The 23,941-nt window shown below is 37.4% G+C and overlaps 1 protein-coding gene across 3 annotated transcripts in view; it reads right to left on the bottom strand.

The window, feature by feature from the left end:
- Positions 1-23,941, bottom strand: part of TDRD3 (tudor domain containing 3) — a gene marked incomplete at both ends in the record, with an annotated part of 94,834 nt that overhangs the window by 54,289 nt on the left and 16,604 nt on the right. The window contains 3 exons of one of the 3 annotated variants that reach the window (XM_079549791.1): positions 2,851-2,916; positions 4,202-4,286; positions 7,639-7,676. Coding sequence is in view for 1 of the 3 variants with exons in the window: in XM_079549790.1 (XP_079405916.1) it covers positions 2,851-2,916; positions 4,202-4,286 (151 nt within the window). Of the gene's footprint in view, positions 1-2,850; positions 2,917-4,201; positions 4,287-7,638; positions 7,677-23,941 lie in introns of those variants that run through there. The other 2 variants (XM_079549790.1, XM_079549792.1) reach the window with 2 other exon arrangements.

The following is a 23,941-nucleotide window of genomic DNA, read 5'->3' as shown; positions in this document are numbered from 1 at the left end:
CTTGTTTAATATCTCTATTGATGACCTAGATGAGGGGATTGAGCGTACCCTCAGTAAGTTTGCGGATGACACCAAGCTGGGAGGTGGTATCAATCGGCCTGAGGGTAAGGAGGCCCTTCAGAGGGATATAGATAAGCCGGATCGCTGGCCTGAGGTGAATGGGATGAGGTTCAACAAGGCCAAGTGCCACGTCCTGCACTTCGGCCACAATAACACCATGCAGCACTAGAGGCTTGGAGCTGAGTGGCTGGATGACTGTGAAGAAGAAAGGGACCTGGGGGTGTTGGTTGATGCTCAGCTGAACATGAGCCAGCAGTGTGCCCAGGTGGCCAAGAGGACCAACAGCATCCAGACCTGTGTTAGAAACAGTGTGGCCAGCAGGAGCAGGGAGGTGATCATCCCCTGTACTCAGCACTGGTGAGGCCGTACCTTGAATACTGTGTTTGGTTTGGGGCCACTCACTACAAAAAAGACACTGAGGCCCTGGAACGTGTCCAGAGAAGGGCAACAAAACTTGTGAGGGGTCTTGGAGCACAAATCTTTTGAGGAGCAGCTGAGGGAGCTGGGATTGTTCAGTCTGGAGAAGAGGAGGCTCAGGGGAGTCCTTATTGCAATCTACAACTTCCTGAAGGGAGGTTGTGATGAGGTGGGGTTTGGACTCTTCTCCTGGGCAACAAACAGGACCCAAGGAAATGGCCACAAGTCGTACTAGAGGAGGTTTAGATTAGACATTAGAAGAAACTTTTTCTCCCAGAGAGTGGTGAGGCACTGGAATGGCTGCCCAGGGAGGTGGTAGAGTCACCATCCCTAGCAGTGTTCAAGAGGTATCTAGATAAGGAGCTGTGAGATATGGTTTAGTAGCTTGTGGTAGCAATGGTAATGGGAGGATGGTTGGATGATGATCTTGTAGGTCTTTTCCAAATTTGTGATTCTGTGATTCTAGTTCTAACTTCCCATCTATGGACAGTGTTGACATCCACTAGATCAGCTACCCAGGACCACATTCAACCTGACTTTGAACATCTCCAAGGATAAGGCATCCACAATTTCACTGGGCAGCCTATTCCCATGCCTCTAAAGTTAGAAATTTCCAACTAATATCTAATCTAAATCTGTCATCTTTTAATTTAAAACTGTCCCCTCCTTGCCATATCATTACACTTGTTGGAGAAAGAGAACCTCCCCAGCAGTCTTGTGTATCCATTTTGGTACTGGAAGTACACTATCAAGTTTTCCTGGAACCTTCAGCTCCAACTCCCCCTGCCTGCCTCTACTGGAGAGGGGCTCTGTCAATCTTACCATCCTCTTGATCCCTCCTCTGGATTTCCAGAGCTGTTTCCAGCTGTTCCAGAACAGCTCCATGGCCTTCTTGTGCTAGAGGCCTCAGTACTGAAAACAGTACTATAAGTATGGGTCTCATGAGTGGAACAGAAGGGGAGAATCACCCCCCTCAACCTGTTGGCCATGCTTCTTCAGACTGCAACAGGATATACTTCGCCCTCTGGGCTGGCAATGCACACTGCTGTCTCACATTGAGTTTTTCATCCACTAACAACCACAAACCCTTATCCTCAGGGTTGCTCACTATCTGTTCTCTGCCCAGTCTGCATTTGTGCTTGGAATCGCTCCAGCCCAGGTGCAGGAACTTGCATTTGGCCTTTTTGAAGTACTTAAGTAAATGCATTTAGAATTACTCCATATTAAATGACCTAACATGCAAAATTCAGTAAAACTCAAGCAACTGATAAGTAAACAGTGCAAAAACATACAGTCCAAACAGTAAGAAATAATATAATTAATAAAACTTTTCCTAGTAAGTTACTTATATAATGAGTTTCATGCACAGACTGCTGTCTGACTGAACACTATCATCTATTCTGCTATATGGTATCTTGCAATTGAGTTTTTGCATAGCTGACAATGATGCTCTCTCATTATTGTTACAGAAGCTAGAGTTAAATCAGTCACTACTCTGTTCAGACAACAGTATCATCAGAAAAAATACATCTGGACAGATCTTAACAGTCTCAGTCATCAAGCTTGTTTTCTTAAAATAATTCTGCTTTGATTTACTGCTATACTCAATCTCAACAGTAATGAAATCTGTTTCTCAAAAAATTTCACATCATCAATATAGGCCATAAATATTTGGAAGATAGGAATAATTACTTGAACAGAGAATTACCACTACCTTTGAAATAAAATTCCTTGATTTATCCTATCTGTTAACTCAATGTTAGGAAGAACACAGGAAGAGGACACCAATGAGGTCAAAACTTAAGAATTACCTAAACACACAATACAAGTAAAAAAATCTGGAACATGGAAAGTTTAGAAAACAAAAACATTATGTAGATTATAAAGCAGTGTATCATCTGGCATGGATTATCCATACAAATTATTGGATACACAACAACAAAGTTTACAGGCTTAATCACGTATATCAGTGGATAATTCAGGGCAGTATCAACATATATCATTATGTATCATAATCACACAACTACTTGGCTTTATGTCTAACATGCTTTGTTGTTCTCACAGGAGTGAATAAGTAAAATAAAGAAACAGGTCACTTCCGATACTAACTCAAGATTGAACAGGTTAAATGTTTCTGAGTGATAAAGGAAGCTGCTACGATTAGTCACATTTGTTTAAGCACTTCAAAATTTAGAACTAAAGATGACTCCTCTCTTTATATAGTCTAGTGGGCAAACTAATATGTTAACATATTTATCCTCAAATATTGGCATTATTTCATGTTCAAATGAAGCCAAAAAGAGACTAATGCAACACAGATAACTGTCATCACAAAGAAATCACATAAAGAGAAGTGAAGTTAACATCACCTACCTTTTCCACCTTTCCACCATTGATGTCACTGGGGAGGAATTTCTTACCAATCGTTCTTAAATCTGTCTGAAATTAATAGAGAAGACAACAGAATATAAATCTAAAATATCCTGTTTAAAAAAAAAAAAGTCACAAATCATAAAACAAGAAAAAGAGGGGCATTTCTTCTATTTTCCCAACAATTAGGATACTCTACAGATATTCAGAGCAAATACTGTAAAAAAGAAGATAAATGTTCAAATTACTTTCTATTGCACAATATAGCCACAGAGTAATAAGAAAGTACATTTAGTTTTCAATCTGAGCCTACCCAAGGAAACTGATCTGTCACTTGCCTGTTATTTACCTCTGAACAGCACGCAAACTCCTTTGAACTGTCCCTGCAATAATCCGTATTCATACAGAATTTGACAAGTCTTCAGAAAGATGCTTTGCAACCACAGCAACAAGGAAGGAGATAGAACTTTTACAAACCCTTTGCAAGATCTTATACAAAATAAAAGCATTTGAAGAACTGAAGGCATGTCTACATTTATTTCATTCCTATTCAAGCAATTCACAAAACATCAGTTGGTTTCTTTTGACTTATAACCGCCAATGAGAGGTATGAATTTTTAGGAAGTGCAATCTAAACTCACTTTTATCCTGCCTTTCAAAACACAACGCTATTTCTACTTTAAACAACATTTAAACAACTACTGATTTAATGACAAAAGTATTGATAACCCACTAAGATTGGCTTTGGGTACTTGCATAACGTTTCTGGTTTATCTTGATTATCTATCAGACAAGCTGGAAATGCAACACATGTACTTGTTTATGTCCTTGTAGGCAGAAATAATTACTAAATTAACATATCTACAGTAATTCAAGCAACTGCTTGTAGCTATATAACTAAGTACGCATTGTAGGAAACTCAATGTTTGCTTGAACAGGCTTTAAAGAATAGCATACCCAGAAGTCAATTTAAGTAAGGATGTTTTACTCATCCTAGCAAGCTCATATTTTGCACTGTAATTTCATACTCACATCCATACACAGCACTTCTGATTTCATTATAAGTATTGCTTATACTTCAACTTCAGATTTACATTTCCTAAACACAGAAATATCTTCTAACTGTAAATTATATTCATTTTTCTCCCCACTAGGCTTCAGGTTGGAATAGCTGTCATTTCCAAATGAATTCAGAAATAATTCAAACATTCTGGGAAGGAGGAAGGTGCTTTGTCCTTTACGTAAATCATATAGACAACAGTGTTTTTAATTAGAATCATAGACGACCACCTGCGCCATTAGATACGCTGTTTTCAGTGTGATGTCAGAAAAAAAGTTCACAATCATAACTTACATTAAGTGCAACTAGGATAATGTCATTCGTATTGACTTTTTCGGATGAATTTATGCAAGTTTCGATTCCTTCATCTGAAAGATACCTGTTGAAGAAAAAAAAAAAAAAAAAAACATATTAGAATATCATATGCTGTATGTAATAGGTGAACATCCACTCTGTAATTTTTAGTTTGCATAAGATAGGAAGAAAAAAAAAAACAACAAAACACAACCACATCAGTTTCTAAAGTGGTAAGATGCACTCAAACACTTCAAGGAGGAGTAATACTATGTTGTCATCCTACAAACTTTCTTCCTGCTTGCCTACAAGCTACAAAATAACTTGTAAAAGTGGATTTGTATCACCACATGTCCCACGTCAAATGTGGTGAACAACTTCAGAAATAGAACATCTTCGGAAACAACATTTAAGATCTTCACAGTGGCAGTTCAGATCACCACCTTCCTGCCAAAATTCCGTAAGCATGCAATGAATTTGTTCACCTGACAATTAAAAATGATAATCCATTGAAAGGACGTGCATAATCAATTTAGAACGGCTGATGCATTCTCATGTTCAAAAACACTTAGGGAGAATGTAATTTTTACTTGAGTAGTTAAAGACTGTGACATTTGTTACTCAATTTGCCTCCTATTTCTCACTCCAAGCCTCAGTTTTCATTCCCACATAGATGGCAAACTGCTTTATCTGCACAGTTCTGCCTTTTCTTTAAAAATATCAACAGTAATCATTACTCTGATAATTGCCAGATACTCAATCTGAAACACAGAGCATACATCCTGTACTAATTATCTAACAAGAAACCACTATTCCTCAAAAAAATAAATAAGCATTAAAAAAAAAAAAAAAAAAAAAAGATTATTAAAGTTTAAGTATTCCAGAGCACTTAGAGAAATATTTGAAGAAAATAATTCCCAAGTGTAAAATAAAGTCATATAAAGATTTGAAGGAAAGCAGACTCGATACACCTTAAGTCTGTCTCAGCTAACATGAACGTTGCTCTGACAGTGTTGCCAGACTAATTAATGATCCCAGTTGTGCTCTAACCCAGACACTTGATAGCAGTGTAGCTGTTCAAGTCAGATGCTGACATATAGCAAATCCTGAGGGATCAGAACTCAGAAAAAGAAAAAAAAGAAAAAAAAAAAGCATTTATAATGTGAAAGAAACAATCCTATTTTTTGACACAGAGCATACACACTAGAGAATAAGGTGGCAGGATTTGTTAGTCCATACAGAAATGTGGATTTCTCAGCTGAGTGCCTCTGAGCTTGGGTATCACCACCTGGGAAGACTCAAGACTCAAGAGGCAATTCCCACTTGGAATTCTCCGACTCTCAAGAGGCAATTCCCACTTGGAATTCTCCGACTCATTAGCTGGAATCAGAATGTTAAGTAGAACAGAATTCCCCCCCCCTACCAGAGGAAACAAGAACAGGTATATCCTATAGGCAGCACTACACACCTGGGGCTTTGCTGTGGTTTAATTACACCAGTAAGGTTTCCATAAAGAGAAATGTAATAAAATCTGCAAGTCTACCTTCTGTTATCTTTAGTACAAAGCTGAGAGTCAGTTGTATCAGAAATGGGTGGAATACAAACCCCACAAGCTGAATTTCAGACAAGTCGTGGAAACATTCCTCCTCTTGTGCAAATTAACTAATTCTTCAGTTCTGCTGAAACTAGCATAACTGCAATTCCATTATGAGCTACACAGTGTAGTATGAGATGCAAGCACTAACATTTATCAGCAGGAAAAAAAATATTTTTAGAGAGTGAGTAAACAACAATCTGATCCAGAATTAAATTTTCCCTAGATAGGATAAAATCGATTACTTCTGCTACCATAAAAACTCACTGCTGAGTCATGTTTCCATTTCTTGCTGAAAAGTGAAGGCTGAAACTCAGCTGATAAAATTTCATAGTTTTGTTTGTCTCACTACTTCACAGAATCACAGAAAGGCCTGGGTTGAAAAGAACCACAATGATCATCTAGTTTCAACCCCCTGCCATGTGCAGGCTCACCAGCCACCAGATCAGGCTGCCCAGAGCCACATCCAGCCTGGCCTTGAATGCCTCCAGGGTGGGGCGCCCACAACCTCCTTGGGCAACCTGTTCCAGTGCCTCACCACCCTCTGAATACTTCATCAGAGGGTTTGAGACAAAAATGATAAATACACATATGCACGTTGAAAAAGGTTTTTCTTTTCTGACTTATATTAATAAGTCAGTTAATTTCAGCAACAGCACTTAAGAAAAACATTGCTCACCAGACTGATATTTCCATCTATGTTACGGGCGGACAATAATGAAATGCCATTTGAGGACACCTGCTGGCTTGATTTAAGCAAACACTACAGCTACAGCTTTTCAGCAAAAACATGATTAGCCGTTTTTAAAGTAGCCTTCAAATTAAAATAAATTAAAAAAAAAAAAAAAAAAAACACCCCCAAACAAAACAAAACAGAGCTTTTCAATAGCTTCTTAAGTGGTGCTTCTCTGTAACAAGACATGTAAGTGAAGCAATCATCAGAAATGGTCAGCAGCTCAGTGAAGAATTGTGATTAGAAAAGGTTCTACACCCAGAAGGAACTGAAACACACATTTCTTCTTCCCAGACAGAAGCCTGGAATGAGAGTGCATGTCAAGCTAACTCGATGTTTTAACCATCTAACCCTCTTGATGCTTCATACAAGTAGTACTCCTAATAGATACACAGATTTCCTTCGAAACTCTGCAGAAAGTTCCTTAAAATAAGTGAATTTGTTCTCCTTATTGTCTATACTGCCTCCTGTAATAACTATCTAAGTTTTAGTTATGAACATTTCCTGCTACAGGTCCACAATCTATTTATGAAAAAAAAGAAAAAAGAAAAAGAAAAAGAAAGCCAGTAATTCTAAGAAATTTCTTCTAAAATAAAAGCATTTGTACAGAGAAAACATTTTTCAAGTATGAAACGGGAGTTATGATAGGCCAAATTAGCTCTTTAGCTGGCATAAGGTCTGGAATTCCTTTGCTAAACTGAAAGTCCCTTCTTCTTTCTGTTCTTAATAAGGGTATGCTATGTGTTGAAGGTACAGCACACAGCAAAAGACCATTCTTTTTTTCCCCCTGTATTACATAAAGAAAGAAAATCTGACCCTGAACTGAAACCAAAATCAGAGGAAATCTCCTCACAAGGAGCCCTGGAGCTCAGCACCTGCATTACAGTCATTCAAGTGCCTCACAGCACCCACATTAGCTGTTCTGCACATTTTGTAAGATACCATGACCTACTGTAACCCGAGATAATGAAAGGTGAACTACAAAGCGATCCCATTACACTAATCCAACATGATTCCTACCGCCAAGGGGTGGGAAGAACTCCTAAGCTGTCCATGAACTAGATTACCCTGCTGGAACCTGCTCATGAACTCAGAATCCCCCAGACATACCTGGCAGCACTGTACAGATTCAGTACCCTGGACAGATTTTGTTCTGCACACCTCCATCCCAAGCTTCTCTCTCTCTTCTTTGAACAGGGAGGGGGGGGAGGGCCACATGGAATAATCCAGCACAGGAACGCTGTTCTGTCACAATCAGTAAATTTCCATTTGTATTTCCAGTAAACCAACAAGACAGAATTATGCACATTTACTTAAGGAGAAAGTAGATAAACGAAGAAATAAATGGGTGAGAAAAACCAATCTCAGTAAAGCTTTTAAGAAGCAAAAGGCAATGTAACAGCTGACCAGCATCTTATGCAGACAGCAATGAAACAAATTATTCTCTTAACGTGTAATGCAAGTAACAATATCCCACAAGATATCCTGCAAGTGAAAGACTTCAAAGAAGGCAACTAGCTTCCAAATGGGAGCTTGTTTTTTGGCTTTATCCACAATATGCTTAAACATCCTAATACTACACTACTAGATGTCAGGGTGAATTTTTTTCATTTAGAGGGTGGTGTGGCATTGGAATAGGCTGCCCAGGGAGGCTGTGAATGCTCCGTCCTGGAAGCATTGAAAGTCAGGTTGGATGGTGCCTTGGACAGCCTGAGCTGGTTGGTGGCAACTCTACCACAGCATAGGGTTGGAACTGAATGAGCTTAAGGTTCCTTAAAACCTAAACCACTCTATGATTCTATATTGTTTTTGAGGAAACTGCATGTGTGTGTGCATGTAAGCCACTGAATTTCTAAAAGCTGGTAACTGTAACAGCATTAATTGCAAGAACTTTTGGTTTCTAAGGAAAAAAAATACTCACTAGAGTTGAACAATCTCAGAGGTTATAAACTGAAGTAATCAGACAACTGTATCGATTTCAAAGGAATTATACCAAGTAATGCTCTATGAGTCACACAGGGATTTTGCAGCCTTGGAACATTAATACAAATTAAAAAATAAGAAATAAAATCGGTTTACAACCAAATGGGCTCCAAGCTGCCTCGTAAGTTTGAGATGTTTATCAGCAGATCATTCTCTTGGGAGAGCAGACCAGAAGAGAAAGGAAAATAAATGCTTCTCTCCTGCAATTCTTCCACATTATATTTGCTGGAATCCGAGGGATATTTGTCTCATCTATTCCTCCCCTACGCATCCAGCTTCACTCATCTGAGAAATGTAGCAGCACAATCCTCTTAGCAACGGCTTTTGTCAGAAGAGCAACTCCTTTTTAAATACAAGGAACCTGTTCTTACATTTCTGAATGAGACACTGCAATGGCAGTATTATTAGGAGAAAGTCACTAGTAACAAATCAGCATTTTGTGCTAACCATTCACTTATAAATCCAGATCTGTAATTTTTCCGTCAAAATGTTCTCTGTTAGCTCCTAAGAAAAACAAATTTTGGCAATTCCTCCTAACAAAACATATTAGAGTGGTAACACTGAAAGCTGTTTTCCCACTGCTCCTTCATATCAACTGTGACATCAACCTAACAGTCCATATTTGTATGCTACAGTCAGACACCCACATTCTCCTCTTTGATATTTCCCATTGTTGGGGGCTGTAATTCTGTAGTACCAGCCTCAAATATGCCCCTAGTCATTTTACCTTCTGCTTTACCTTATCAGGAATAAATTACACCTGACATGCCCTAATCAGACAGATTTGTTACTGCCACACTATAACCACCAGCATCTGAAGCATTAAAGAAATCCTGCTACCAAAAGCATAGATAAATGCATATTTGTGTTTGCCTGCACTGTACTGCTGGATCAAGCACTTTATGTGCAAGCAAATGTGTGTGTGTATGTGGGAATTTTACAATGTTTAAATTAAAAGCTCCATTCTAAAATTAAATCCACCCGGTAAACAACTTTCCTAATGATATTTTTTTCTACCAGTAGCTTTCTTGAAAAGTCTGTTTTTGCTATTTGCAATTAACAGTTTATATTCAACCAAAAACCGTGAGCAACCTTCAATCCTTTTCCTATCCTCAATAACTTTCTCCTATCATCTCTATCTCATTCTCTATTATAGGAGCAACCTAAAGAAAAAAAAAAAAAAAAAAAAAATGAAAAATAGAATTAATAAACATACTAAATAAAATTTGTATTTGTTAATGTTCACACCACTCTACAGAAACACTGAAACAGGAACCAAAAATGCAAGATGCCTTAATGGTACTTCTTGTTATTCCGGCAGCCACATGAAACATCTCTGGAGTTTTAAAGCAAATTTAACATGGCTAATTTCAATGTGTGTGTGCAGAAACCAAAATGTTCTTACCCATCACAAAACAGATTTACATAGTCATGCCACACAAACGGTAACCTACGTAGAGAGCATTCGTATTTCTGATAGTTGGTAACGCTATGAAGGGTGAGAACAATTTTAACCAAGTGGAACTTCACGCAATAGTATGAAGCCACCAGTGGGTGCCAGTATTGCTCCACAAAAGAAGAACGTTATCTTCACATTACGTATTTTAAACTTGTAGTGTAGTCTTTTGATAGGGTTTCAAAACGTTCTGTCGAATTACAGTTGTATAAAGGAATTATACCGCAGTAGTACAAATTTTATTGAGGCACTATCATTAAAGCTGTTTTTTAAAAAACACAAAACACATTTGAAAACATTATTATGCTAAACATGGAAATCAGGTTTAAAAATAAGGCTTCTTCATGCCCTATAACCTGCATAATGCTGGGTAGGCAACTGACATTGCTCTGTTTTAAAATAAAAAGCTCAGACGTTGAAAGGATGATGTAGTATTATACAAACTGCTGGAGAAAATAAAACAGAACTTGAAGGTGAAGAAGAACACAGAGTTATGAAAAGGATTCCTAAGTCCTGACAAAATTAGTGCCGAACACTTCTTCATCTGCAAGGCAAACGTCTCTCAGTAATGACAAATAACCTCCACTGTTGTTTTCAGTAGTATTCTTGGCAATTTTACTATTACTATCCTGACATTCACTACAGGGATTTTTTTTTCCTCATGTCTAGCCTTGCCGCATTGCCTCCTGTTGCTCCTTGTTTTCTCCACATCTGTGGGGAAGAGACTGTGCCTTTCCTTTTTGCAGTCACAAAACCTTACTCTCTGTACTTACACAGATGATCATTGCTAGCCAGGCATAATTTTGTTCTCCCATCACTTCTCCAGTTTGTTAATTTTACTTTGAATCCTAATGCTGCTCACTAACAGCTCTGCATTCCTACAGAGCTTTATCTTGTGTTTAAGCCCAGAGCTTCATGCTTCACCATTGAGGTACTTAACGAGAGTATCAAATAAAGCCTGACCTAGACCATGCCTCACATACTGTCAGAGCGCCTTCCACAGCTGTTCTTTCTAGTATGGTCCTATCAAACATATAACTGCATTACAGGAACTTAATCTAGACTGTTTCCCCATTTTACTCCTTAATGCTGAGGGAAAAAAAAAAAAAAAAAAAAAAAAAAATACAGCTAGCAGAATCACACTTGTTTACATCATCCAGAAAGCTCACCAACAATTACAGAAATGTGATTACAATTAGGTTCCTGTTTAGGTGAATGGATACCAGTTCTACTTTTAAAACATTACTGACATTCATAGAACTGCTGCATAGCCAGTACAGCACCTGGGCTCCCTGGGCAGCTAAACGTATCCTAGCTCCCTAACTTTTCACTCCTGGACATATAACAACATTAAGCGCTGTCTCTAACCCAGGTCAAGCTGAAACTTCAGCAAGGCACTCATGAAAAATGCATTCCCAAGCTCCAATTCTCACAGTTTTAGCTGACAAACTTCAAGGCCTTAACCTCCCTTCAGGTATCTGCAACGTTTGACTTTCAATAAAAACACTATCTAAGAAAGCCAATGTATTTTTAGAATTTAAAAATAGAATGTGTGTATATATATATATAAAATCTACCAAAAGCAAGATGTTAGTCCCTGATTCCTCCTATTCTGCCCCCCTCTTCTTCCCTCCCCCTCCCTTCTTGGGAAGCAAGCACAAGTTAATTATCCTAGAGTAAAGTCTATTTACGTCTCTTTTGCCAGTGAAACCATGACCTAAAGAAAGCTCAGAGTCTAGGAAAAGAGGAAAAAAGAAATAAAGCCTGAAGTGCTTTAAGCAAAATCAACGCGGTAGCTTCATCCTAGGTTACTCCTGCCTAAAACTTACAGTAAAAACAAAGACCAATAACTTCAAAGTTGTGGTCTTAAATATACACAGTTCCAGACACCACAAAAGTCATTTCACTGCAGGAGTGATACCCACTGAGCCGTTCTTTCAGCCACCCCTGCTCCCACCTCTTCCTACAGACTCACCTCATTGCCCCTACCCACGTGAGAAAGGGGCAAAGTCTGGAACAGCCACTGATGAACAGCCTTTTTTCCCCCCTTCTACAATTTGGGAGGGGAGAGAAGCTGCCTTATATCCGATATGGGATTTGGTGATAGGTCCCTTGCTGGGGGTTACCAGAGACAGAGCACCCCAGCACTGCCTGCAATGTCAAGTGCTTCAAAGTCTGTGTTACTTATGCCACCACTTTTAGTCATCTTTACTGTCATCTCCAAAGAGGACTACTTCTATAAAAATCTCTACTAACTAGTGATAGTTTCAGAATTATTCTCTAATAAGATTGACATGCAAACAGAATTATTAGGCTATTATTAGGCTAGCCTGACTCCTGCTTACACCTCCCCAGGCCCACGCGTAACTCCTCTCTTTTTAATTATTGGCACATTTTCGTCTATAGCCTCCCTAAAACTACTCTGTTCAGGAAATGAAGTATGAAAAGCAGGTTTTCAGCACACTTCTTTTCCAAGTTCTTCCACAGCAGAGAACACGTTTTAATACTTACATTAACCAAGTATTTATAACAGCATGCTGTCTGAAGTTATATTACAGTTTTTGCAAGTTTCCTCACGTGAAACGCCCACTCCTAGGAATGCTTTTTATTTCTTAAGACAAGGAAGGGGCTCAAAACTATATTATGAACAATATCTTATCAGGTTAGTAAATATTTTACAGCGGAAAAGTGAGAGAGGAACTTAAGTTTGTGGTTAAACAAAATGTAAAGCTAAGCAACACCGTACCAGTTATCTAAAGACACAGATTCTACATTTTCTCTTTCCTAAATCTAATCTATTTCACATTCACATTCCATGTTCTAGGCAAATTGTGGAAGCAAAATTTGAAAACCCAACTCTTTTTTTTTTTTTTTTTTTTTTTTTTTAAATTTCAGTTTCCAATAAAAGAGAAAATGATCACTTGTAAAGCCCTGAGCAAGAAACAGAAATCCTGGGAATTGGTACAACTCATCAAACAACTCTGCAAGAGGCTGGTTGCAGGATCCTCTCTGAAACAGCTGCACTGCTGCAGAATTTATGCTTATGCTTTCAGAAAGCAAAAAGTAGACATTCATTGAATTCATTGTAATGCCAGCCTCTTAGGTGACACTTGTAAACATGGGAAATATCAAATAGCAAGGAAATCACTGAAGGACAGGAAAAAAACTACAAAGTCGTCAGATCTGCATGTGGTAGCTTTTAATATATTGTAGAACTGCATATTTGAGGTGTTTTATGATATTCTTCCAAATTGCATGAACAGCACTTCCAGTATGAGCAAAGGGAACTACCCTCAAGGCTTACATAAATGTAAATAAGCTATTTTGAGTTTTATAACAGAAGTTATTGATCAGTATTTTGACAATCAGTTTACATTAAAAATTATCCAAGAACACATAAACTTTTAATATTAAAGATGTCAAAATCTAAAATATTCTTTAGAAACTAGAGAATTAAATGAATTGAAAGGATGAAAAACAGCATAACTTTTCCCCCAATCAAATTTTCCCCCAAATGAAGCACTGCAATCAGCAGCTGTTCAACATCAGCCTAGGAGCTTTAGCCTCTCTCACATGACTGTATTCGCATTTTTTCAGTCTCTCGTGACCACAGGAGACACAGAGCTTAACTTACTTCAGTGGAGGTAACAACCCAAGTGCCATAACCCAGAGGTAATCATCAATCACAGCAAAATGCAGACACAGAAATCACTTATTTCACAACCACGTAAGTAAGACTGGGAGCATCTGAGTCACACTGACAACTCTGTTCCGCTTCAGCGGCTGCATCTTTTTATTGTGAAGTCAACAAGGTAAAGAGCTATATACATTTTCTGTTACAAACAGAATCTCACAAATACAGAAAATGAGTTTCTAACAATTTCAAGAAACAGACAAAAGCTCAAAACCAACAATACTTAACATATTATCAAAAATTATTTTGAAACTGAGGAAAATAAACATTTCCTAATAAAAAAAGATAAAAAGCTATCTTTGTGGTTTTCCAAAGAACTTCATTCCAATACCATTGTTATCATTTTGCCCAAGCCAGCAGTGAAGCAGTAGTGAATTAGACATTTAAAAAGCAAAACCTGACATGCTTCAAAAGGAAAAGGGAGATTAATCATTCAAACCACACAAACAAAAAGAAGTCAGCAGAAAGACTGATCAAGAAAATATTCTGGAGAATTAATTTGATAAAAGGTAACAACTAATTAAAATTTTCACAGGAGATTCATGAAGCCTGACAGATGACAAGGTTGATAAATGACTGACATGCAAAAGGAATGATAAAGAAAGCAAGAGCTGTAATAACACAAGTTAAATGTTTTTTCCTACTTCTAAACTAAATCTCCACAACTGAGATTTGGAAGGTTTCCAAACTAATGTCATTGTTGAAACATGTATCCCAGCAAGTTTCTTAAACTAATATTGCATTAGGAAAGCGTTTAGAATAACAACAGCAGTAACAAAACTGTTTGCCCAAGAGCTCAACTAAAGCCCAAATACAAAATTGCTGACCTGCATTAAGTCAATACTTGTGTGGATAGAACAGAAAATACTAAAACATCACACGGTATTTTTAAAGCAGGCATCACATTTAATCCTAGAAATTGAAGAAACTTGTGTGCAAACCATGCTGAGCAGGCAAAATGGAAGACTAATTTGTGGGCTTGGGAGCACTGGGCTGAAGACTTATTTCTTGGAGATGGAAAATGTCCACCATGCAGACATCAGACTCTTTTCAGGATGAAGAAAACGAGCAGGAGAACAGTGTGGCAGGGAGAGGGAAAGGAAAGACTGCTGAATAGCTTTTCATAAGATCCTCCACCAAAGGCACTTACAGAAAATGAATAGTTAAGCCAAAAGAAGAAGCAGCCTTTGTCATCACATACAAAATACAGGAAAGGAAGGATATGAACAGAATGGGTGCTACTGTAGAGGATTAATTAACAACAGATGCATCACACTGGTCTGCACTGTGTGCAACAAGAATTAAGAGAAAGGACAAGGCAGCAAGGTAACAGCTGGCGATGATTTTACAGAGATCCAGAACATACCAAAATTTGAAAGCTTACTGCCCTCTATGACTACACAATGAGATGTCAGGTGGATTTCAACATCAATAAATCCAAAGTATTGCACACAGAGAAGGAAAAACTACAAACACTGCAGAGCTCAGTACTCTCTCTACCTTAGCAATCATTCATGAAAAACATGCAGTCATGTTGTTGTTTTATGGATACTAACTCACGGTTCAACAGCAGTCCAAAATGCACAAAGAATACCAGGATCTATTCTCAAAATAACACAAGACACGGCATTATAAAACCACACAAATCAAATCAGAATTATACAGGAGCAGCGCAGCTGTACATAGCATTCAGTTATAAATGCCAAAGGAAATTATGAGCTGTTTAATTTTCAATACAAAATGCCACTGTAGGTTATGAAGTGCACGCTCCCCAGAGTGGGGCCTCCAGCCTTGGACACAGGATGTTCCTCAACACACAGCTGGGTAAATTGAGAGCCACTCTGATCTACAATCCTACTCAGAGCAAAAGCTTGAATGAAGACAATTTGAAAGATCTCTTCCAATCAATCTATTATTTTAATCCAATTTGGAAATGTATTTTGAAATTACATTTATTTGAATTTGCAAACATAGTCTTGACTTTAAATGGGAATGGCACAAAGCTGCACCATAGGGGTTCAGTCTGGATATGAGGAAAAGTTTCTTTACCATGAGAGTGGCCCAACACCGAAACAGGCTTCCCAGCCAAAGGTTTGATGTCCCAAACCCTCTGCTGTTCAAGAGGCTTTTGGACAATGGCCTCAATGCAATTAACTTTTACCTAACTCTTTGAGGTCAGACAGTTGGACTGCATCTTTCCAGAGCCCTTCCAACTGAACAATTCTAATACTAATATTAAATAATTTAAAATCATGCACCTTCAGTTAATGTACCTTAATCACATTTTAGTGTGTATTTTGTTTTATTATATATTTGCTTTTATTTTCATTGTTTTAAATTTAACTGGAAAAAATGGCACAATTTCACAGATGTCAGTCATTTAAGTCAGTTAATTTTTTTTTTTTCCTTTTCACACCTTGGATCAAAAGTAATTAAGCTTCTTTGGGATGGTTTAGTAATCCTTTAACAAGTAATTAACATACACATTCTACATTTAAGTATAAGAGAAAGTAAAAGTCAGTTGCTGACACGGGTAGAAAAGAGATGAAGATACTAAACCTCCATACATCTAATAGTTTTGTGCTGCGGGTTTTCCATCTTTTCTCTGAGAGCAAGAATTGCTTTATCCAATACTGCTGTCTCAGGTTAAAGGCATATGTCTTCCAAAATTATAAAAGGGTTGCAACCTAACGACCCACTTTCCTGACATTTGTGAGACATACAGCAAACAGCCAAGACATACGTGGCCTCTGTGTGACCAAGCTGATTATATGACCGATTACAGAGCTCACCGTTCTATAAAAAGCCAGACGAGAATTAAACAAGACCAGTTCTGAGCTTGTATAATAGAACTAATCAAGTGGTAATTTACTGTACAGGAACTTAGTATGTATTTTCATCAACTAATGACTTGGGAAGGAATCGAGAATCAATAATGGTTCCAGTACTGAAACAGACCTGCAAGAAACTATCACACAGATAAATGTAGGCAATTGAATCTTTGTGTTACTGATATTGATTTTCTTTTTTTCTTTTTTTCTTTTTTTTTTTTGAATCGGTCACAAGCACAACTTGTGAATGTTATATAACCACTCTTAAGAAACCAAATGCAATTTTGTAATTTATACTCAGAATTTTTGCTTGGCTGTCTTTTTAAGGTAAGCTTTCCTCAATAACAGATAGGAACATACCAACTCATCCCAAGCTATCAACATTACCAGGCATCAAAAGCTAAGATCACACCATTATTTAGTTGCCTACATTATAGAAGCCTGCAGTTTGGTGACACAGAGCACCCCCAGAATCACCCTCTCAGATGGCTTTAATTGAAAAAGCTGACCAGACATAAAAGCTAAGAACCCCTCACTTACAAAAATCATTCTTTTTCCAACATGGGTGAAGCAGAAAGTGAAAATGTGAATGAGGATGAGAACCACCTTGGTTTATTTTGTTTGTTTTAAAATCAATTTAGTACCATTTTCCTTTTCCTCCAGCACTCAAACTGATGTTACAGCCTTCTAAATTTATGTAATTTATAACCATGTTTTTCTAGATTATGAAATGAACGTAAATACAGCAATTATAGTGTTTATGCTAAATTATTATTGTAAGGTACAAAGTGAGGCTGTAATGCTTCTGGCATTCCACTGCCTAGAAAAGCAAAGCCTACCATCAGACAACAATCTGTTCTCTGCCAAAACAAATGAAAACATTTAAAATCTTCATCATGAAACACAACAGGAGGACTTAAATTCCACTGGCCATACCGAAACAGATAAGACAAATGCTGCTCCAAGAGAAATACAAACATGAACTAAGTATCAAATTTTCCAAGATAATTTTGAACATTATCAATATTTGCCTCTGATGTCATGCATAAATTCTAAAAGGAAAATCATATTACCCAGATATACTTTTAGAAATAGTTTTAAAAGTCACGTGCGTGTTTCTCGACCTCTCCTTGACTGTCACTGTTCTTGAAGTATTTGACAGCTATGAGAGTTTTAACTATTTGGAGACTTGAATTTCTTATGCTTCCCTTTTTAAACTATACAGCCCAAAATCTTTTAGCCTTTCCCTAAAAGGTCAGTGTTTCATCATTCTCTACTCAGTCTATTTTCTCCCCCTTCTCCTCACCCATGCATCTTTCCTAGAGTGCTGCACCCAAATTAACTCCAGCTAATGTCTTTCAGCACTGACCACCGGAATGAAAGAATATTTTCAGGTATATATCAACACCATAACCAATTAATAACCAGAACAGTTGTTTTTTATACCCCATTCAACTGCATAATATTACATCATATTGTGTAAGGTGTGCAATACATAATAAGGAAAAAGACTCCTAATATTTTTCTGCAGAACTGTTGTTTTTGAATCCTGTTAGGCAGTTCATTACCCTACATACTCATACAGTAATCTACAACACAACTATTCAAATATACTCCTTTTGTTTCCCTTCCATTCTGTATCTTTTTCAAAGTTTATTTTAAATCCTGAAGCCTTAAAGTGCTTGCAACCATCCAGGTTTGACTTTGTCTCTTGCTGTACACACTCCCTTATCTTACAAACAATTGTGCTTGCTGTATATAAGCCATGCTTGCTCTTAAATACTTAAAAAAAAAAAAAAAAAAAAAAAAAGCTTTATTAAATATACAAGACAAAACTGTGCTTTTTCCTTGTCACAACTTGTCATGCCTTGTTCTTGAATTTGTGTTTGCTGTTGCTTGTCATCCAGTTGTATTTGTTTGTAAAGGCACAGAAAAATTACCAAACTGTTTACAGAACATAATGTTGTCTGACTGTTTTAAGATACTCATTTTCACACGGAAAAATCTGAAGACACAGAAACAATGACTAAAGCCTATGAATGTTTTCTACCACCAGGTTCACAGAAATATGAAGTATAAAAACATTTGGTTTTACATACAGCGAGAAGAAGGCATTTTAGAGGTAATATTGTCAGACTTCTAGCCAAGAATTTTCAACGTGAAGATAATCCACATAGATAAATCAAAGACATTAAATGAGAAAGGTGGAACACTTCATACAGTAACACTCCTATTTTATCATATTCCTTATGATACCTCATATTATTTGGGTGACATAATGAAATGCTCTCTGGGAAGAAAAAAAAAAATTTATCTCACTGTTAAAGTGGACTTAGATGTGAGAAAACAAGCAAACAACACATCCCTAACTTTCTGATGTTTTTTCTAAAAGGTTTGTTCAATAGCTCACATTTTGGAGAAAGCTCAAATGAATTTTCCCTATACAAGATTATTGGAATATCCTGAGAGTTAGCTTTCAAGTACAGCATCCTATGTTTAACTTGATAGCTTACAGTATGCTTTGCAGTGTTTCCAGTTCTCCCATGACATCCTGGATCACAGGTCACAACATCTTGCACTTAGAGGCTGGTAACTATCATGGCATATGTCAGATGAAAGTGAACTGACGAAACTGCTGTTTGCTAATGCACATGACAAAAAGAGGATTTACTTTCTCAAAGGGTAGTTTCTCAGTGACATTATCTCAAAGTGGAGAAGCTTCTCAGCAACAACTGCTAGGGACATTAGCTACATATCTAGCATGCAAGCTATCTAACACAGGCAGAATATTCCTATAAATAGGCCAGATTTGTTCCATACAGACAGTGTGTGCTTACTGGAGGTGGGTTAGAGGTTAATCTACACAGGAGTTAGCATCAGAACTTGGATGCAGGCTATTCTTGTTGCAGGATGACAGCCAAGTAGTTGCTGGCAGCATCTTACAACAAAATTATTGCTATGACAAATTCAGGTGGCTGAGCCAGTACAATAGAGAAAAATGAATGTGTCTTTCCCTGGAGGGGAAAAAAAAAAAAAAAAAAAAAAAAAAAAAAAAAAAAAAAAAAAAAAAAAAATAGAAATGACACTACATCTATCTGTAGTAGTGAAATTTGGGCCAAGATTACTTGGAACCTCTCAGTGGTAGCTCCAATCCTTTCTATGGAAACATAGCATGGTTTGCCATCAAAATAGCAGCTTACTGTTAAGTTCAAGCAGGTACAGCAACCTTTTGCTCCAAAAGGTAAATTCGTTCCCTTCCTACATTTAACAAAGCAGTGTATTTGTGCTATAAAGTTTCTCAGCTTGTAAAAGCACTTTTGTAAGCTCGTTAGACAGTTCAGTATGTTTCCCCAAGCCCAGTCCCTACAAACTCCCAAGAGCTAATGATTTTTACTGGAAGATCAGAACTGCCATGTACTTCTTAAAGGACACTAGCCAAGTTTTTTATCATTGTGAATCTAATATTTTGGCTCAGATTTGCTCCTAGAGCTCACACATTAGCCTGTCTTAAGAGCTGTCTTAAAGAGTTACAACTTACCTTACTAAAGCATGAAGGGAGTAGATTAAAGGAAGTTAATTTTCAGCATACTATAACTGCTTTTCATTGGTGAGTTCTGCATCTGTATACTGATGTTTATCTCCCTATGCTAGGATGATGCCATGGCAAAACACTTCAGAACACAACTTCCCATTTTTTTAATGCAGATGTAGTGTTTTTTCTTTACCTGACTCCTAAAACCAAGACACACAAAGCAAAGGTATATTCACATTTGAGAGATTCACCATATTGAGGAAAAGCTTTACAGACAGAACTACTGCACCACAGGAAGAATTGAAGCAATCAATGACAAAAACTCCCAGACACCAAGGAGAACCTTTTCCATAAATCAGCTACCTCAAAGTCTCAGGCACGCTCTCCAAAGACAGACTTACCCTGCTCCCATGTTTCTCTCCCTGTCTCTCGGGTGCTAAATTCTCTTTTCTCTCAGAAGATCTGAAGTATAAAAAGCTCTGGTGCTGATTCAGAAAAGCTGCACCTACATTCATCTGTATTTATCCAGACTTTGCTCACTGCTAAAACTTAAAGAAAGGATTCAGAGACCAAAAGATTGTCTATTCTCTCCAAATTCATTATCTCTTTAAATAAACTTTGTTTTCTTTGCCCTTGGCCCATCTACAGTAACACTAATACTCTAGATAAAAATAATTCATTATCAGCATCCTCTTGGATAAAGGTATGCATACACTACAGGATTTGCTTTTGCACTGATCACCTGTTCTCCAAAATATTTTCACAACACTTTTAAATGCATATTACCTTTAACCTCCTATAAAAATGTTGTTTCACACACTAGCTGCAAACTATGGATGCTAATAATGAATCAACAGCAAACAGTTCATTGCAAGCAAAGGAACAGGACTATTCAGAAGCTAGTAGCTTCTTTATAATTTGCAAAAAAAGATCCGTTTTGACAGCAATGTGCCGATCCTTGAATACGAAGCCAATGCCACAAAGAGCAACAATCCTTCACAGTTACTCACTTAGTTGGATTTTCATTTCTTTCCACAGTGCATGCATCTTGATGAGAAAATACAGCTATACTTAATATAGATAAAAGATTAAAGACAAAACACAAAGTTTCAGAGTATTCAAAAAAAAACAAAAAACAAAAAACCACCACAGGATAAAGCATAAAAGACCCACTTCCAGTTCATATGAAACAGTCCTTTCTTTGAGAGGGGACAGATAGTATGCAACAAATTTAATGCCTTGTAACATATAGTGTTTAGATATTTCTCATCAAGAAAACAAAGTAAGTTTGGAAATTTAACTCAAGTCAACCCTGTGTTCCCCTGGAAATATTCTAGATATGCAGAAACAAGACAAACTGGTGACCCAGCAGCAGAGCAGCATTTGAAAACCCCCCCAAAAAAACTACATTTTTCAGACTGTAATACTTCTCTGGCATTTTAAGAACACTAAACCTATCTTTCAGCTTCACATCTAGTATTCAGTATGAAATCTAGATCTATTTTATGAATGCAGCCAAGAACTTTTTCAACCAATATTCTGAATTGTTACAAGATTTACCAATTTTTTTTTTTTTTTTTTTTGCTGGTTATTACGATCCTACCTCAATCAGTCATAATCCCATTCAGGTAGCACCCTGAAATTTTGGCATCACTTTTACATTTCTACATACAGAAGTGGAAATAGGAACTATTTTGTCAAAGTGTTTTCCCAATACAATCCAGACAACTTACAATTTCTCCACATTTATGAAGTCATGATTTCACTAGCAATCTGAATTTTTTCTTAGGTAATCACACTCATTGCATACCTTTCCTCTACAAACTACACATCCAGAAGGTTTACCACTTCAATTACGCCACTGTAGTAAGTTAAAATTTTCACATTTAAGTTAGTCTTAAATTGTCTTACGTAAGTACAAGAGAAAAACTAAAAACATCAAAAGTAGTGAAAGTGAACTGAGATACATTAAAAATATTTACTTTATGTACAATTATTTTTTCCTTCATTTCTGCTATTATAAAACTCAGAAACGTCAATTATGACAACTCCTAACGCTGCAAGCTACAAAAACTTCAACACCAAGCCATAATACTTTAAGTCAAAATGTGCCAGGATTTCAACAACATAAATTATATGGCTTTTACATAGATGAAAAGCTTATTTTCATAATAAATAAATGCTTCTGTTTTAGGAATTTCCTATTAAAAAGAAATACTGCATTGCCCAGCCAACGTTAATAAAGAAATTGTGGAAACATTTTCAGTTCAGGCTTAAGAGTGCATTTCTCCCAGGGAACCAAGGCATTCAAATGCTACAAGAACACGTCAAAAACTCACCCATTCCAATAACAAGAATCATGAAATCTTCATTTGGCCAACATAAGAGCTCTCTATTAGGGAATCTAGCACCATCCGAGACACCAGCAGCTCCCAGTATGGATGTGTGCCAGATTCCTGAAAGGCACGTTGCCAGCCCTTGGCCTTAGGTAGCCCCAGACACCCTGACCAGCACTACACACCCACGCACCCAATAACACCACACAGCCCTCGAGCCTGTGGGACTTGGCACTTGATTCATATGGGCACACTGCCCACATGATGAAAAGCAGAGCTTCTGTCACAGCAGACAGTTATAGAAGAGTGGTAGAAAACTTTATGTCACAAAGATGCCGAAGGAGAAACTGAATTTGAAAAGGAAAACGTTTAGAAGCAGAAGGTGCATTTTTTGATGAGTAAATCTTACTCTCTCTAATCCACATCTAAAGATAAAACAGCAAAATGGTTACTACAGTTCACATACATAAATCCTGCAAAGATCACACGTGCAAAAAAACACATCTTCCCCCACATCATCACAGAATCCTCCAAGGCAGAAGAAAAAAAGAATACATTATATATAGCGATTAAACCTGCTGGTATAATTAAAAACATAATTAAAAATCAAAAACAATTCACGTTGTCTACCATGATCAAAAAATAAATTAGTAAAATCACTGAACTGTATTATACATCCATCTTAGCTATAGTCTGAACACATCAGAAAACAAGTACTCCTTTAAAAACATACCAGGTGAAAAGGAATACTTTATGAATCACCGCTGGCCCCCTGAACTGAGCCTTCAGAACCACAGGGTGACTCAAACAGCAGTAACTCATCCAAAAGTCCAGAGATTCCACAGAATACAGCAAGGGCTGACTTGAGTTTTGAGAAGAAGTTGTACATATACACAGCTAGACACAGAAAGCAGCAGTCTGCAGCCATACCAGTTATCCAAACAATTCTGATGCGATCCAGTGACCTCAGCTGCAGGGGCCACATCAGCCATTTGAATCTGAACAAGTAGCGCACTGCTCTGTTTGCAGTCACCACAGCAATTTATCTTTCTTATCTTGGACACCTGGTTTACACAGAGATGAATGGCCTTTTGGAAGTAATTATTTCTGTAAATTTAACGAGATTTAAGAGCAACTAGCTCAATGTGGGCACCAAATTTTTAGACAACTGAATTTGGATGGAGAATTGAACTTCATGTTCGCTGTTGGAGCCTAACTCCTAACTGCACATTCTTTACAACAGGGAATCTATACGGGAGCCCTGCCTTCTGAAACCCAGGCTAAGATTTACCCAATATTTGAAGGCAACCACAAAAGACTTTTTCAATAGTCAGAAAATAAGATACAGTCTATAAAACGGGCAGAATCATAGCACTAGGAAAAAGGAATTTTTTGCCCAAAAATAACAACTTTAAAAGTTCATATAGATTTAAGTAACCCAAGGAAAAAAAAAAATCTTCTAAATATCAAAGATACACTCTTTCTTTTAGAATGGCCTATGCTTCTTTTCATTATTCCTTTCTCAAATGATGGAAAGTGCTGCTCCACAGACAGACTCATAGAAGGCAGGTGCAAGAAGGT

The sequence above is a fragment of the Tetrao urogallus genome (genome assembly GCF_951394365.1).
Source record: "Tetrao urogallus genome assembly, chromosome: 1".
Lineage (NCBI taxonomy): Eukaryota > Metazoa > Chordata > Aves > Galliformes > Phasianidae > Tetrao > Tetrao urogallus.
Note: the sequence above shows the minus strand (reverse complement) of the source record. Positions and strands in the feature narration are given on the sequence as shown.